At 38.5% G+C, this 15,154-nt stretch overlaps 1 protein-coding gene across 10 annotated transcripts in view; it reads left to right on the top strand.

Annotated features, from left to right (window-relative positions):
* Positions 1 to 15,154, top strand: part of SPIDR (scaffold protein involved in DNA repair) — a 210,683-nt gene that overhangs the window by 61,675 nt on the left and 133,854 nt on the right. For all 10 annotated transcript variants that reach the window (XR_006171761.1, XR_006171760.1, XR_006171758.1 and 7 more), the window contains exon 8: positions 12,310 to 12,529. Coding sequence is in view for 6 of the 10 variants with exons in the window: in XM_042837230.1 (XP_042693164.1) it covers positions 12,310 to 12,529 (220 nt within the window). In the remaining 4 variants the exon portion in view is untranslated. The remainder of the gene's footprint in view (positions 1 to 12,309; positions 12,530 to 15,154) is intronic.

Below are 15,154 nucleotides of genomic sequence, written 5' to 3'. Positions count from 1 at the left end.
ATCTTCATGGCTCTTTACTACACATTCTGAAACTTTTCACAGGGTCTTAGAAATGAGGGCAGCTACTCCATATGTATCCTTTCAGTGTTAGTCTTGTCAAAACAGAAGCTCAGCTTCTGTTCACTTCTAGGCCTCCTGTGTGTTCAGGGCACTTAAGTAAGGACGTGGGTCTGGTTGTTTTTGATCACAGGATGATTGTCTGATGTGATTCCATAACTTCTGCAGCTGTTGATTTCTGAGATCAAGTCTCCATTCTCCAGTTACCATTCACTTCTTTTATCTACACAAAGGAAAGTCATTGATGAAACAATTTTAATAGTGTTTACTCTCAAATCCTGCTGGAACTGCTGTTGTTTAATTATGGGTTTCCACTGATGAAAAGCTCAAACTGTAACTTATAAAATTAGCTGTCTGAAAAATGTTTTGTATTCCACAAAGCGGCATCAGAGAAAAAGAAGTGTCATTAGTCAACTCTCTTCAGAATTGCTGTGTTGAATATGATATAGGAATGCTCACTGAAGACTGATCAAGCCTTTTGCAAGTTGTTCATCCTCCGCCTGAGTTACCAATGGATAGGAAGTTCCTTCCCCGTCCTTGCAGTGGTATGAGAATGTCTCCTTGCTTTTTTTTGGAAATGAGGAACAGAAACTGATACTGAATGGCTCTGTCGTCTTAGCAGTTCTTATTGCTGTTCTCTGTGCTAACGGGAGTGCAAAATGACTAATATTCTTTTTCTCTTAACATTGCATGTGCCATTACAAGAACTTGTTTGGCCACTCACCAGTCTGCTAGGCTTTAACTATTAGGCTGAAATATTCACAGAATCACAGAATTGTAGAGGATGAAAGGGACCTCTGCGGGTCATCAATCCCAACTTGTCAACCAAAGCATCTTTCTCGGCTAGATTTTTTTCTTTCAGAAAATGAGTCAGAATTAGTTAGAATTTTGTGAGGAAAAAGGCTATGGAAAAATAGGTTGCTCTACTGTAAAGTAAAAAAAAAAAAAAATTAAAATTCTGGAGAGTTTGGGATGATTTCATTTTGGGAGAATGTCTCATAAGGCATTTCTGGGATATGCCTTTTGCCATCATGGTGAAAAAACATAAGAACTTGGGCAAGTTAGAAATCTCTAGGACAAATTACTGCTTCATTTACTCTGCAAGCATTTGCCAGAACTTACATCTGAATTTCTTTAAGGTGCTGAACGTGCCATAATTTAGGAATTTCATTTCCAATTACCAATATTTCCAATTACCAATCCTTATTTAAAAATGCAAAGATAATAAAATTCACAATAAAATAGCTGTGATAATATTTGAGGATATTTTTTCCATCTGGACAAAAATTAGCTTTTCATAATTTTGTTCTTAGAACAGTCGAACAGTTTGATGTCACCAGAATAAAACTGATGTTTTCTTTGGCAACTGTCAGTCTGAATGGTTGAAATTTTAGTAGTGCAACTAGATGACCATATGATTGCTTCTAGTCTGAAAGTGTGAAATAACCGGTAAAGCAAAAGCATACTACTGTCATCTTTTAGGTTCATACCAGAGATCTCTTACTAACCTGAGTTTCTCCTTAGATTCATCTCCCTCTCTTTTGCATAGTAATGTTTCTAAACCAGGCTGTTTCCAGGACTGCTTCTGATTTCAGCAACAGAAGTAGAGGGAAAAACTTATCAAATGACGACCTGAGTTGATTTACTAAAGGAATCTGAAGATTATTGTGGAGGATTGAAGTAATGTAAGAGCCATCAAGTCATTTTGGGTATTCCACAGACATATAGAACAGAAGTTTATCATTAAGGCAAGGAGGAGCAATTACAAATGAGATCAGTTTGAGGTCTTCCTTCCACTTATGTCATCAGGAAAATTGTTTTTGGAAGTATGGGCCATTCTTCTCCCCTTTTTAAGGCATTTCATGTTATAGAATGTTTTGCTTTTGTTTTGCTGTTACTTGGTTTTCTATTTTATTGATGTCCAAATTACCTCCAAAAAAATCTTTTGGCTGGCTTTAATTTTTTAAAATTCTTTTGTTTGTTCCTGTGACCTGTTTTGGTAAGTCTCCAATGTGGTTTGACTGCCTTTTGGCTACTGGGATGAGGCAGCACCTCCATAAAGAGTGCCTCTTTGCAGCATACGTTTCTGTATTTTCTGAAGCGCGTGGGGGGAACTGTCCCACTTATGTCAGAATCACTCTGCAGGACAGAAGAATTTGTGTTTTTCCCAGTTAGACAATTTTGGAGTGTTATGCTTGGCAGCCTCTCCCTGTATTGGGTTGCTCAAGTGATAATAGTTTTCTGAAACTGCAGGCAAACATGGAAACAAAGGTATCATACAGCAGAGGTGTGTATTGTGGGGGACAGTGTTTGCTACTAATTGTGTTCTTCCTGATGGATAATTCCATTTCTGTAATCAACCTAATGCCATCACTGAAAGGAGAGAGCGCAGAAGCTTGCCTGCACTGCATGGCATTAGTTGGATGCTTATGTGATTTAAAACTAACAGATTGGCATCAGGCTCGTCTCCACAAATCCAGAATTAGTTGTTCTTCACAAGATGCAAAAGGGAGGCTGAAAGGTGTGCAGTCGCCGTAAGAGTAAGTCTCTCATCAGTCGAGCTGATGGTTGCAGAGTACTGAGTACAAAGGCTTTTTGACCATTTGCAAGCTTTTTTCCCCACCTCCCCCCGACAGTGTTCTGTGCTGCAACTTCCCTGTGAAATTTCCTGTTTGGGCAAAGAGATTTGGACAGTTGGGGGAGGAAAATAAAACCAACCCTTTTTCCTGTCAACATCTGTTGCTTATATGGGGATTGGAGAAGATGGAGAAGAAAAAGTAGTGCTCTTCTGAGTTTTATTTGGAAGACTCTCCTGTCCGTAGCAGATACAAATGAGACAAAGCAAACTCATGCAGATTCATTTCAAAAGTAACTTCTGAAAACTAATTTTCTCTGCATTTTTTTTTTCTTGCAGTTGCTGTCGAAGCACTTTTTTATTTAAAATACTGGCATGAATTATTCTTAAAGTTCGTAACCTGGTGAGATAACTGGTATTCGTTGGTCTGAAATGAAGATTTAGGATGAACCAGTGTGATTGGGTTACAATTGAGTCATTAATTAAACTAAATTGATACCAAGCCTAAACTGTAGGCATTTTTTTCTAAACTGTACCTTCTTCTCTGCTCCTCCTTATGATGGGAAGTGATCTGGTGACTGAAGCAAGTGTAACATGTGAGGAGGAGAGTGAAGCCTTAAAGCTGAGGACAGGACTTGGGCATAGTAGTGCATTTTTTCAGGGAGGCTGAAAGGCTTACGGAAGAGAACATGAAGAGTCACTCTCCCACCTTCCAGTTTGGGTGACTAGTTACAGTGTGGGAGAATAAAAGACTTTAGCAGCTTGAATGTGATGAGGCTTGCACAAAAATTTGTCTGTGGACAAAGAAAACAAGGATAGTCCTTAATATAGTTTCCTGTAAGCAAATTTAGACCATGCAGAATTCTTCTAAAACTACAAAAGCCTGAGCTTTCCTAGTTATTACTAATTCTTTGTTCTTGCTAATTTAATTAGTCTTGAGTTAATATAAATTAAAGAAATGGCAAGTAGCCAAATTTGGTGGTTTTTTGGTTTTTTGGTTTTTTGCCTGAACATGTCACAGCACTGGGAGGGAAAAATCGAGTATAAACTTGTCTTTTTCAAACAAGAATTCTCTGTATGATTTGTGTTTTCTTATGAGAAACAATAATGGCATGCACAATCACTCTAGCTTATATATGTGCTTATAAAGAGTGTATAACGTTTAAAGCAAGGCCAAATCCTGCAGCCTCTTTTAAATATAGAGGTGGGAAGAATCCATCATGTATGCATGCATGGTGTGTTTTTGAGAAACATCTTTCAGAATGGCTTCAGAAGCTACCAGCCCAGGAAGAATAACGTGTATGGTTCAGAATAGCAACCAGATGGTTTTGTACGGGCTGTGAAAATGTTGGAATCTTAGTGCTGTTTCTTGGCTTTTAAATGTTGGCTTTTGGATTGCAAGGGTCTGCTTGGTATATGCTGGATTGCTGACTTTGTTATGCCTACACCTGCAGTCTTTTGCATGAGGCGGAACAAAGAGCAACAATGGGTGCCAAGCAAAAGAATGTTTCTTTTCATTTGGTGCCTGTAATTCGACATTTTATACTTACAGGAATGAAAGTAGAACTTTGGTCTGAACCAGAAAATGTAGGCTTGGCTATTTTTGCACTGCAAATAATAAGTGCTGTCCCAAGAGGGTGTCTAATATCTCAGAATCGTGGAATGGCTTGCGTTGGATCATTTGCATTGAATCATCACCTTAAAGATCATTTAGTTCCAACCCCCTGCTTTGGGCAGGATTGTTACTCACTAGATCAGGCTTCATCCAACCTGGCCTTGAACACTTTCAGGGATGGGAGGGGAGGTTTCTCTTTAGCAAGGTCCCTCTAAAGGTAGAATGATTCTGTGATGTGGCTAGTACTGTTGTTTTACGCTAGACAGTCAGAAGTTAGACGTTCTTAGGATCAAATAATACCTCTGAAAACAAAAAATAACTGAGGGACTACTGTGGGAATTGATGCTAGTTGACTTTATTAAATAAGGCATTAAGGAGTTTTCTTTGTTTACTTTATACTTCCATAATGTAGATCTGATCTGAGCAAGCCATCACAACTGAATGCAGAAATTAACTTTCATTATTATATGAAGGACTGTTCTCAGCATGAATTGCACAGGATTGTTTTTTTTTAACTTAGGAATTTATAGAAATATTCAGCTAGGATTAATAGAACATTGACCTGATTGTAATGCCTATAGTTCTTGTAGTTCATACTTCTAAAGAACTTGCCATATAACTAGAAGTATAACTTAACTTTTTGGACACAACTTTTAGAAATATCAGTTGTGTTCAGTACAACTCTGCTTCTAAACTGCAATTCGTATATATAATTTGTGATTGATAACTGAGTGAAAGTAACAGTTTTTTCTTAAAATCGTCTGTCCTTCAGATATCTTAATGCTATCATTAATATCAAGAACTGTACATCGTGACAATTTAGCTGGTAAGAATAAATACAGATTGTCCTGTCTGCCTTTGCACAAAACATTTTTTAGCAAATTTTCAATGATTAACATGGCTTAAGGCATCGTTATCCTTCTCCCAGTTCCTTGGATTTTCTTATGAGTTTGTCTCGTTTTTTTTTGTTGTGTTCTTTGGTGCTTTTTGTTTTTAGGGGAGGAGAGGGGCGAAGGGAGGTGTGTGAAGGGGAAACTCTACTTGTAGGAGTGTTACTATTTGATTTTGAAGGAAGGTACTGTCATACTCTTCCTTTTGCCTCTTGTCCTGCTTACTTGGTTTTTCTTTCATCCATGTGACTTGCACTGCAAGACTTGTGGCTGAGGAATTTCTGAAGCATTCCTTTCTCTTTCTTGTTGAGGTTAGGTATGACAGTCCACGTGTGTTCTTACTGGTAGATGTGCATGCTCTTTATTACTAGAGACTTTTTATTTGACTATTGCAGTAATAATGCTTTCCACTGTGCTATTCTTTATGCTCACATAAGAGTGATTTTTTTTTATCAGCATGCTCGAAGGAGCGGAGTTGTACACTACCTAATATTTTAGTAAACAACAGGCCTTAAAGTCTACAAACAGGTGCCAGTAGTTAGTAGAGATTCTTCAAGCTTATATTTCATTGTTTTCATCACTGGTTCTTACTTCGACCTTTGTGAAAAATTATTTCTACCTTGTGTTATCATTGTATTCAGACTGACGATGGTTGCATCACATCCTTCTATCCTGTGAGTGAGACACATTCCCTGGACACTGCAAAATTTTTAAATTCACACAAAAGAATGGAAAAACCCAGAAATTCAGTAGTAAATGCTGCCTGGTTTTGGTTTTCACAGATTTTCTTGAACTTGCCTGGTGCTGCTTTTTACTTTTTTTCCTCCCCTTTATTATTATTGTTGTTGTTGCTTCTGTGGAGACAAGTCGTCTTCTCCTTGTCTTCTAGAGGGGGAGGGTTTCTGTAACAGGCAGTGAAAGCAACACAAAGTTCCATCACTTCTGAGGAATGCCTGGTGCTGGAAGCTCTATCTTCTTCCTTTCTCTCTGAACCATGACAAGCTTGAGCTAACATGCACAGAGGCCTGTTGGGTGTCCCAGCTAGCGCATTCCAATCATGCAGAACACAGTAAATGAACTCCACCCCTGCTTTCTCTTCAGAACCTGAGAAGTATTATACATTCCAGTTTGTGCTCCCCATGCATTTATCTTCATTCTGTTAATCTTGTATGGACCACTACCAGGGTTCTGTCACCTTACTATGAAGAGAACCTGTTTCTTAGAAGGGCTTTCCATTCAGGGCTGTAGGAGCTATTTTTGAGCATTTGAACAGTATCGTTTTAGCAAAATTCATGTGAGCAATATGAAGCCACATGTAGTCCTGTTGATGTCAATATCTGATGTATTTTTCCACATCAGTCCCATGGACCCTGTGCTTGCAGTCTCTCCAGTGTCTCATCAGTGTGTAGTAAAAGCAACAAAATATGCAGTCCCCAAGAGGTCATAACTTCTTTTTATCTCATTGATAGTTCCAGAATTATTAAAGCAAACTTCAGAGTTGTATTTTGGGCACTGAAGACAGAATGTCTGAATGTAATTTTATTTTACTTCTATTTATTATGACTGTGCTCCTCAGTTTTTTTCCTTCTCTCAAGAATTCTCTTTGGTTGTTAAGAGTGAAAACAGACCAGCTTTCTTCTTAATGTCCCTAGAAGCTGCCTTTGGCATGGCAAGTGCATCCTTCGTGTTCATTCAGTGCTGGAGTGGCTCTGTGGCTTAAATATATGCATCTGTAATGCTATTTTGTTAAGCCTGAAAATTGTTGTGGGCCTTCACTCAGACTGTGGAGTCATGCTCAAGTTTTTAAAATGTTTGACATCTCAAGGTCCGTGATCTCCAAAGGAACAGAGAATCTTTTATTTTTAATCCTTCTGGAATTCAGGGTAATGTGGAACATCTGCCACGCTGTTGTATTAAAACATGTTTTGTTCTCATGGTATATATATACTGAAGGGCAGTATCACCCTGTGTACTGAAATAAAAAACAAATGAAAGGAGCTTAGCAGGGTTTGTTCATCTCCCAGATGTCTGAAATAGCATCACAGATGAACTGAGCTACCTCATGTCCAGGTTTCACATTGGTGTGAGAAACCAATGTCCCAGAGGTCATCTGAAATTAAATAATTACCTAGACATGAGAGCAAATTTGCTAAATGGACAAACCCAAAATTCACCTAGCTTAGAATCCTCTTTCTGGCAGTGGCAAGAGCTTGCCAAATGCCTAGGAAAAATAATACTTCATGATATCTCTCCCAAAGTATTATCTTAACTTGCACAGATCTCTGACTCGAGGTCTTCCTGATCCAGAGATAACTATGTTCTTTGTTGTCCTGAATAGCTTCTTTCCTTCTACCAAGAAGCTGCTATTGGTTGCTTTTGTGAACCTGTGATCAAAAAAGCTCCATACTATAAGCACATATGAGGGCCGCTCTGAACGCAGTGCTTCCTATTTTATCATGTTGTCCCATGACATCAGAGGCAGATGATGGTGGTATGGCAGTAAAGGTTGAAACTTCCCACCAACGTTTTGTAATGTTTGTGAGAGATGACAGAACAGGGGCAGCCTGACACAATGGTGTCTGACATAGGAATGTGTATGGAGCAAAGGTGTGGAATTGAATTCTTCCATGCTGAAAAAATGGCATCTATCATTAATGCTTGCTGAATGTTTATGATGACCAAGCAGTGGATGTCGCCACAGTTGGGGTGGAAGGTGTTTCATTTCAGCAGTGGTGACAGTGGAGTGAAAAACAAGACATGTTCCAGGTGGCCATGCAGATTTTTGAGTGCAGCATGCAGGTTCTTGTTCATTGCTGGTGGAAGTGCATAGTTAATGGTAGTGACTGTGTTAAAAAATAGTGTTTTGTAGCTGAGAACTTGCTGTCCAACTTGGTGTTGTAGTTTGAATGGGAATAAATAAGAGACATTACTTTCAGAGCAATCTCGTGACAAGCCAGTTTTTTCTTCTTTTTCCAGGAGGGATTCCCAAGGTTCTTGTGGCTGAGGAGTTTACAAAGATGCCCAAGTTGACAGATTTATTCAATTATTACTGTTTCTAAAAAGATATTTCCTTGTGATTTCTCAGATTTAGCTAACAGTAGCAAAGAGCTGTTGATGTTCTGTTTGCCTGGTTCTGGATGCTTTCTTCGTCTGTCTCTGAGGACTCTGAAGTTCATTCCACCTATGCGTTCTGAGGGGGCCATGCTGCATCTCCTTATGCCAGGGATCCTGACTGGCTTCTTGTCAGAGCCATCTCTTGCCTGCAAGGTGAGAGAAGCCCTTGTCAATAATTGCGAGGCTTCTCCAGAGCTACTGCCGTGCTTAAAAGGCTTGTTCTTCCCACCAGTCAGCATGTCGTGCTGGTTTCACTAGGTCTGCACATTTGTGAGATCTGGACGAATTCATTTGTTTCATCGCAGTTCACCTAGCAATGGTTTCCATCCAATGATTGACACTTGTCATGGTGAAGCATTCTGCGAAGGGCTGATGTGATGTTTCAGGTGAAAGCTGACCCAGCTTATCATTGGTACTTGATTTTTTTGTTTTTTTTTCTTGTTGGTCACAGGAGGACTTGGGTGCCTTTTGGATGACTATTTGCTAGCATGTTGCATCTCTGTGTAGGTTTCTGGTCTTGATGCAAATTGTTAGCATTGAGGTAGTGTTATGAGCTCTGATGGCTGATTTCCTCTCCTTTTAAATGGTGCCATTTAGAGGAAGCAAGTTGTACAACCTAAATGCACCTTCAGAGTCCATACTCAAACCAGTTATGTCAGTACTTTTCTCTCTCTTCATGACATCTCGAACTATATGTATCAGGGACTGACTTTACACTTTGTGCCCCTGGAGTGAATAAAGTCTCTTTATAATCATGGGTCCAGATGCTTCAAATGGCCCTTAAGTCTGTATAAGTGAATGTCTTCTAACTTTTCTGCTAACTGCATGAAGACTGCTGCAAGGTGCTTTTGGAAAGGCATCTGGCACCAAAGGTGGATTATGTTAAGCAGTCCTCGAATGGCTGCTTGAATGAAGGATTTTTAAATGTGTCTGGACAGGTGTGTACTCACTGTTTGTGAATGTGCACAGTGACTTTTCTTTTAATGGGAGAAGAAAGGTTACCTTCATGTGAATAAACTGAAGTTTTTGAAATGAGCATTCCATAGGTACTTGTAGTTATTATTCCTTCTCCGAGTCCCAAAGGAGCTTCTCAAGGACAGTGCAACGTGGACATTATAGGGGATGAGAAGTAATTGGATACTATTTGCAAATATGCAGCCTCAAGGTTTAGTCAAACTCAATTAATCCAGCCTGGTTAGTCTGTCATTGCAAAGAGCATTGAACAATTGTCCGCCTGTCCCTTCATGCCCTCCCCTTTATGTTGTTCATCTCTTCTTTCCCTAGTATCCACTCTTATGCTTCAGTGACTTTACTGTTAGCAAGATTAGCTCACTAATTTTTGGAAAAAAGTAACAGTGAAGAAGGAAATCTGTGTGCTCTAGACAGCAGAATAAGACATGAAGAAATACGCAGTGTAGGAATAGGCAGGGCTGCACCACAGTTAGTGCTCAAAAGTTTTTAATGTTGGATATTGCCATGAAAACTGTGCATCTGAAGGTTTCAATTTCTCAGGCTATGATTGTTTTGTGAGTGAAATGAGGTGAGTTTATCAAGTGAGAACTTCTGTGAATTATCCACGGGTGAAAGAGGACACTGCAAAACCTTAAGGTAAGGTTTTCACACAAGTGAACAAACAAGTAAACTCCTCTAGAAGCTGTAGAAATTGCAGTGATCCAGCCCATCTCCTCACCCACAAATTCTCCTTTCAGTTTGCAGCCGCACGTTTGATTTATTTTTGATTGGCATAACAAAGCAGGAGCCAAATGAGTTGAAAATAAAGCTACATTCTCAACTTTGATGTTTCATCACGTGCCAGGAATTCAAAAAGCTTTGCTATGTTGTTTGAGAAAGCATTCTATCATCAGCAGTAATAATAATTTGAGCAATTAAATTAAGCTATCTCCATGCATCTAAATAAACAAATAGATTGTGGTTCTGTAGAGTGTGCACGTGTGCCAAGTTTGAGACGTGGGTTGTTGAAGTTGTGTTGTTTTTAATGCAGAGGCATTCTGCTTCGTTTAGTATCAGCTTCTAGAGTTTGGGCCAAGTTTGGCTTGCGAGAGATGCTGGGTGTCTTTGTAGAGCTTTTTCTCCAAGATCCTTTAAGGGGTTTTCATATAGACGAAGTTTTTGATATGCCTAGCATTTTAAACTGTTTTCTAGTCTGGGATATTTTAAAGAGAAGTATTAAGTTGTCATTCTGTTCTACAGTGATTTCTTTAAGCTGGTTTATCAACTGATGAATGTTACACATACATCATTGACCAGTAAGAATTTTCAAAAAATTTTGCACATGAGAAATGCGTTGTTCAGAAGTGATGAAAAGTTCTAGGATGTTTTTATGTATATATATATGTATATATTTTTTTGGAGGGGACTGCTGGTGTGCTTTGTCATTGACGTTGATTTTTTTTGTGACTTGTTTTTTAAAGTGGGTGAAAATTTGTATTGTGGAGTATGAGTAGAGGTAAATGTTCACTACTTTGCTTACTTGGGAGGCTGAGATTTTTGTGGTTGGGACAATTTGTTTATGACAACTTGGGGTTGACAGAGGACTACAATTGGAGCTAGTCAGGCAAAGTGTAATTCAAGTGTGAATATTCTAAATCCTTGCCTTTAGGGATAGAAAACTAGTCCAAGCTCACACTGAGCAGAAGTATGCACTTAAGCAGACTTTAGTCAGCAGAGTCTTTGGAGGGACAGTGCATTTGTTACAGCTTTCCCTTAGAAGGTGACAGTGGTGAGGATTGATAGTGGTGGCATCCATCTCTCTTCACCAGTCAAGCTCAAAGTACTTGACGAAAAGGATCTGGCAAAAAGCATTGGTTCTCTTACTCCTGCTCTGCAGCTCTGGAGAAGGAGGTCAAGCTGTAACGATTTGGACAGAAATGGCTGACATATATTGCATGGGGGAATTCCTGAAGGAACCTTTTATCCTGCTGGAAAATACCAGTCCATGAGAAACAATGCTTTGCAGAAACATGTTGCGTGTGATGAAAAATTGGTTTACAGAAAAGTGGTTTTGAGAAAACTTTGGTTTTATATTTCAAAATGATTTTATTTCAGTTCTAGCATAAAATGTAATAAAGGCATGGGAATATGAAATGGGCAAAATATATAATATATTTTATAGAATTTGCCATATTAAATAAATCTGAAAAGATTTAGAACCCAGTTTCTTTGGTTTGGGGTTTCCTAAAGGGTTGGGTCATTAGTTTGTTCTGAAGTTGCTCATAAACTTAAATATTTTGACTTATTTTCCAAAGGAAAGACATTTACAATTGTGAAATGGGCTTTAAAATAAGCAAATAACTAGTACAGCTCTGCTAAGTTCCAGTACCACGTTCACAGTTCCGCCCCTGCTTCTGCTTTGCTGTGGGAAGATAATTTATATCAGCTGTTTTTCTTGGGATACTGTGTTTTTTTAAATGCAACTTGTGAATCAAAATCAGTAGAATTGGGATACTGCTGCTCCTGTTCTATAGCATCATGATTTTCCCCACTATTGATAGCAGTGTTTAGCAGGTGGATAACAACACCAGTGATCAGAGTGCAAACTGAAGTGGAGTTAGGTGAGAAAGAGAATCAATCTTACATGAAAGGAACAGACCCAGGTCTGTCTGAGTAGATCTGTGCAGACTGCAAAGGGAGCTAGAAGTAATTTTTTAAATAGACAGAAGTGCATAGAATCAAACTGTAGGAATGCTGGTATATGTTAATGTTGCTTCTCTCCTGTTTGAGGACTGATAAAGTGGATAAGTTTTGCAATAGCTGCTTTTAGTCTATATATCTTAGTCTGTGTTTTTTTCACATTGTCTCTGAATATGAAACACTGCTTTTAGATTCTTTGTACTTAATGGGTGCTGTCTTAGAGTGGAGGGCAAACACCTGCTCACCTTTAAAATGGTGTAATTGCTTAAAACTTCATTTGGGTGTATTATGCTCATGTGGCTTTTCTGCAGATCAGAAAGGAAAGGAGAGAGCAGAACATACATCTTCATTGTGCCAGAATTTTTCTCCTTATCCAAACATTGCATTCTTTTTCTTTAAATTTGCAGATAAATCTGGTGTTTTAATTGTGAAGATCTTAGAAATGTTTGAGGAGTGTATGATACAAGTTGCCATCTGCCAGCAGCTGGAAGAGTCTCCTGCTATCATTTCATCCGAAGACCTTGTCATCAGTACAAGAGAACCGATAATCAAAGTCCTTTTTGCAAGAGAGACAGCAGCTCACCTGAAGAGTAGGCCACAGGATGTCATCCACATCTATCCCCCATGGTAAGTAGAGAGAGAACTGGTCAGGCTTGCTGTAGTGCTGCAGAATAAGGGTGCTGCAGGTACTGTGCTTGTCATATTTCTGTAGAAAAGAGCTTGGAGGGTGCGGAACAGAGCAGTCTTGTGGTTGCTCATCTGTCTCTGCCAGGCTGAGAGACTTTGGCAGATACCTTGAAGATAGCTGAGATAACAACTAAATGTAATGCCTCTGGTCTTGCTTGGGGCTTCAGTTTGACTTTCACTTAATATTTTTGTGTTTTGAGTGATAGAAAGGCAGGAGCAATGTCTTATCAATGATAAGGCCAATAAAGTACATACTTTCTCATTGCAAAGTAGTTCAGGAATGCTCATCTGTTGCTGTTGGTGCGGGTATAATGTTTCAGTGGACAAGGCTGTGTTAACTGTGTAGCGCTCAGCAAAGACAGTGCCAGCTCAAAATGGGGAAAAAATAAATGAGAGATTAACGCTGTTTTGTTATGAAATCAGTAAACAAGCCTTGATGGTTTCACACTGCTGCTGCTGTCAATGTCTTCAGTTCTCCAAATCTCTCTTCAGAGCAACTAGTTAACCTTTTTTTTTTCTTTTTTTTTTTTTTTTTCAGAACTCTCTAAAATGTTTGGTCTAGCTTTGTGGCTTTCCTACATTGGGTTAGTTTCCTGGTTTTAAGGGGTAGCATAGGGTGGTGAGATTTGTAGTAAAGTAACTAGTTGTTAGCACCTGTAGGTGGGAAGGTCTGAGTGTTTAATGAAAAAAACATCAATAAAACTGGTAAGTGGGGATATTACTTCTCTCTCTTTCTCACACAAATTACTAAATAGGAGATACTTTTCTTCTAATGGATCAGCATTCATTATCTGAAGGTTTCTTGTTTTTTTCTCCAAAATACTTTTTCCTATTTTGCAAAGGCCCGTATTTATTATTATTTTTTTTAAGATCTTAAAGCTATCTTAAGATAGCTACAAATCTTTTCTGGATTCCCTAACTTGTAATTTCTCACTTGTTGAAAGAGATCCAGAAATTAAAGGAATATATATATAATGTGGAATTCATTGCGGCTACAGATGCAAGTGCTGATAGGTGAGATGTAAATAGGTCAGTCGCCAAAGGAATACAGCTGAATAGAAATAAAATCCTGCTCTGATGTGTCACTGGTTTGTTTTGTTTTGTTTTGTTTTTTCCTTCCAGTCCTCAAGATGCAATTGTTTGGACTCATTTCCCTTTTCTTTGGTGCTTCATTACATGCTTTAAACTTGTTTTTGTTTCCTCCTGCTTTCTTATTATGTCTCTCCCCTACTGATTTCTACCTTAGTTACATTTTTCTCTTCAGGTTGTTTCTATACCACAAGACACTGCCACAAAGCTGTATCTTTTTATGGAGATCTTGAACCTAAGAAAGATTTCAGTAACAGCAAAGCTATTTTAGCTAGGATGTGACTGAAGTTGTTTTTTCTTTTACTGACTTTTAGTTGCTATTGGTAAATGTGCCATGTGTAAGTCTTGGGTTACTCTAGGTTATTCCTTGTGTGCTTGGGGAAGATGCAACTCTGCATTGATAAAATCCTTTACAGACAACAAGCATCTATTACGGTACAAGTGCAGTACTCTCATCTGTTTGAAAAATGTTCTCAGGTGAACACAGACATAACAACTCATTCCTGTATATATGCAAAGAGTATAAAGTGAGATTTCATGGGAAAACTTCATTTTTATACCACTTCTTGGAGTGTTTTTCTGTTTGTTTGTTGGTTTTCTTAGTAGGATGTGCTTTTAACGTAAGCCAAGAGTTATTTCGTAAAAGCAGAAAGTTTTGGCTGAGTCTCCAGAGTTGCTTTCCGGGCTCTGAAGGCACTTTTTTACTAATCAGATAGGAACAAAATTTCATGGTATCTTATCTTTAGTCCTATTTTCTATTGTTTAGGCATTATCTGAATGTCAGTTGTCTCTATTCACTCAAAGAGAAGTGAAAATAACTTGGGCTGGATGACATTAAACTAAACCTATTGGCAGGAGATGTGGGGGATATTTTTGTTTTTGATTATTATTTGGCACTTCTAGTTTACATTACTGGGAAATTGGACTCGTACACACAGTGGAAGTTTCATCTATTACATTTCCAAGTTTCTATTCTGTTGAACTCTTGAGAGCTTTTAACGCTGAAACGTAGTTTCTGTTACTTTGTACTGAATTTGTACTTCCATTGCCAAAACCAAATACTGCTTGATAGAATGCTCTCCTGGAGTATAGCATTTTGTGATGTTTTCAATCGTATACACCATAACTATGTTATTATACGTATGTAATTCCGTGCTTTCAAATTATGTTCTTGAGTAGGTAGGTAAGATAGCAGATGCATGGACTGCTGGCTTTGATATGTGGCTGCATTTCTGAGCAAAACTTGAGTGCATCATTTTAGAGCCTTTTCAGTATTAGACTTGGCTTTTTTAATTGTGTATGCTGGGAACTTAGTGCACGGCTTGGTATGTGAGATGTCTCAGACAGGAGACTTGCATAAGTACTTTGGGAGATGGTGTTTACATATTTGTTGACATGATTGTTGGTATTTGATTGCATACAGAATCTCATAATACTTAAGCACTAGAATGCAAGCCAATTAATTAAAAAAAATTA

The sequence above is a fragment of the Centrocercus urophasianus genome, unplaced genomic scaffold, assembly GCF_019232065.1.
Source record: "Centrocercus urophasianus isolate 14NV4802_14NV808 unplaced genomic scaffold, USGS_Curo_1.0 seq_11, whole genome shotgun sequence".
In the NCBI taxonomy this organism is placed as follows: Eukaryota; Metazoa; Chordata; class Aves; order Galliformes; family Phasianidae; genus Centrocercus; species Centrocercus urophasianus.
The sequence above is the reverse complement of the archived record's forward strand: the minus strand, read 5'-3'. Positions and strand labels throughout refer to the sequence as shown.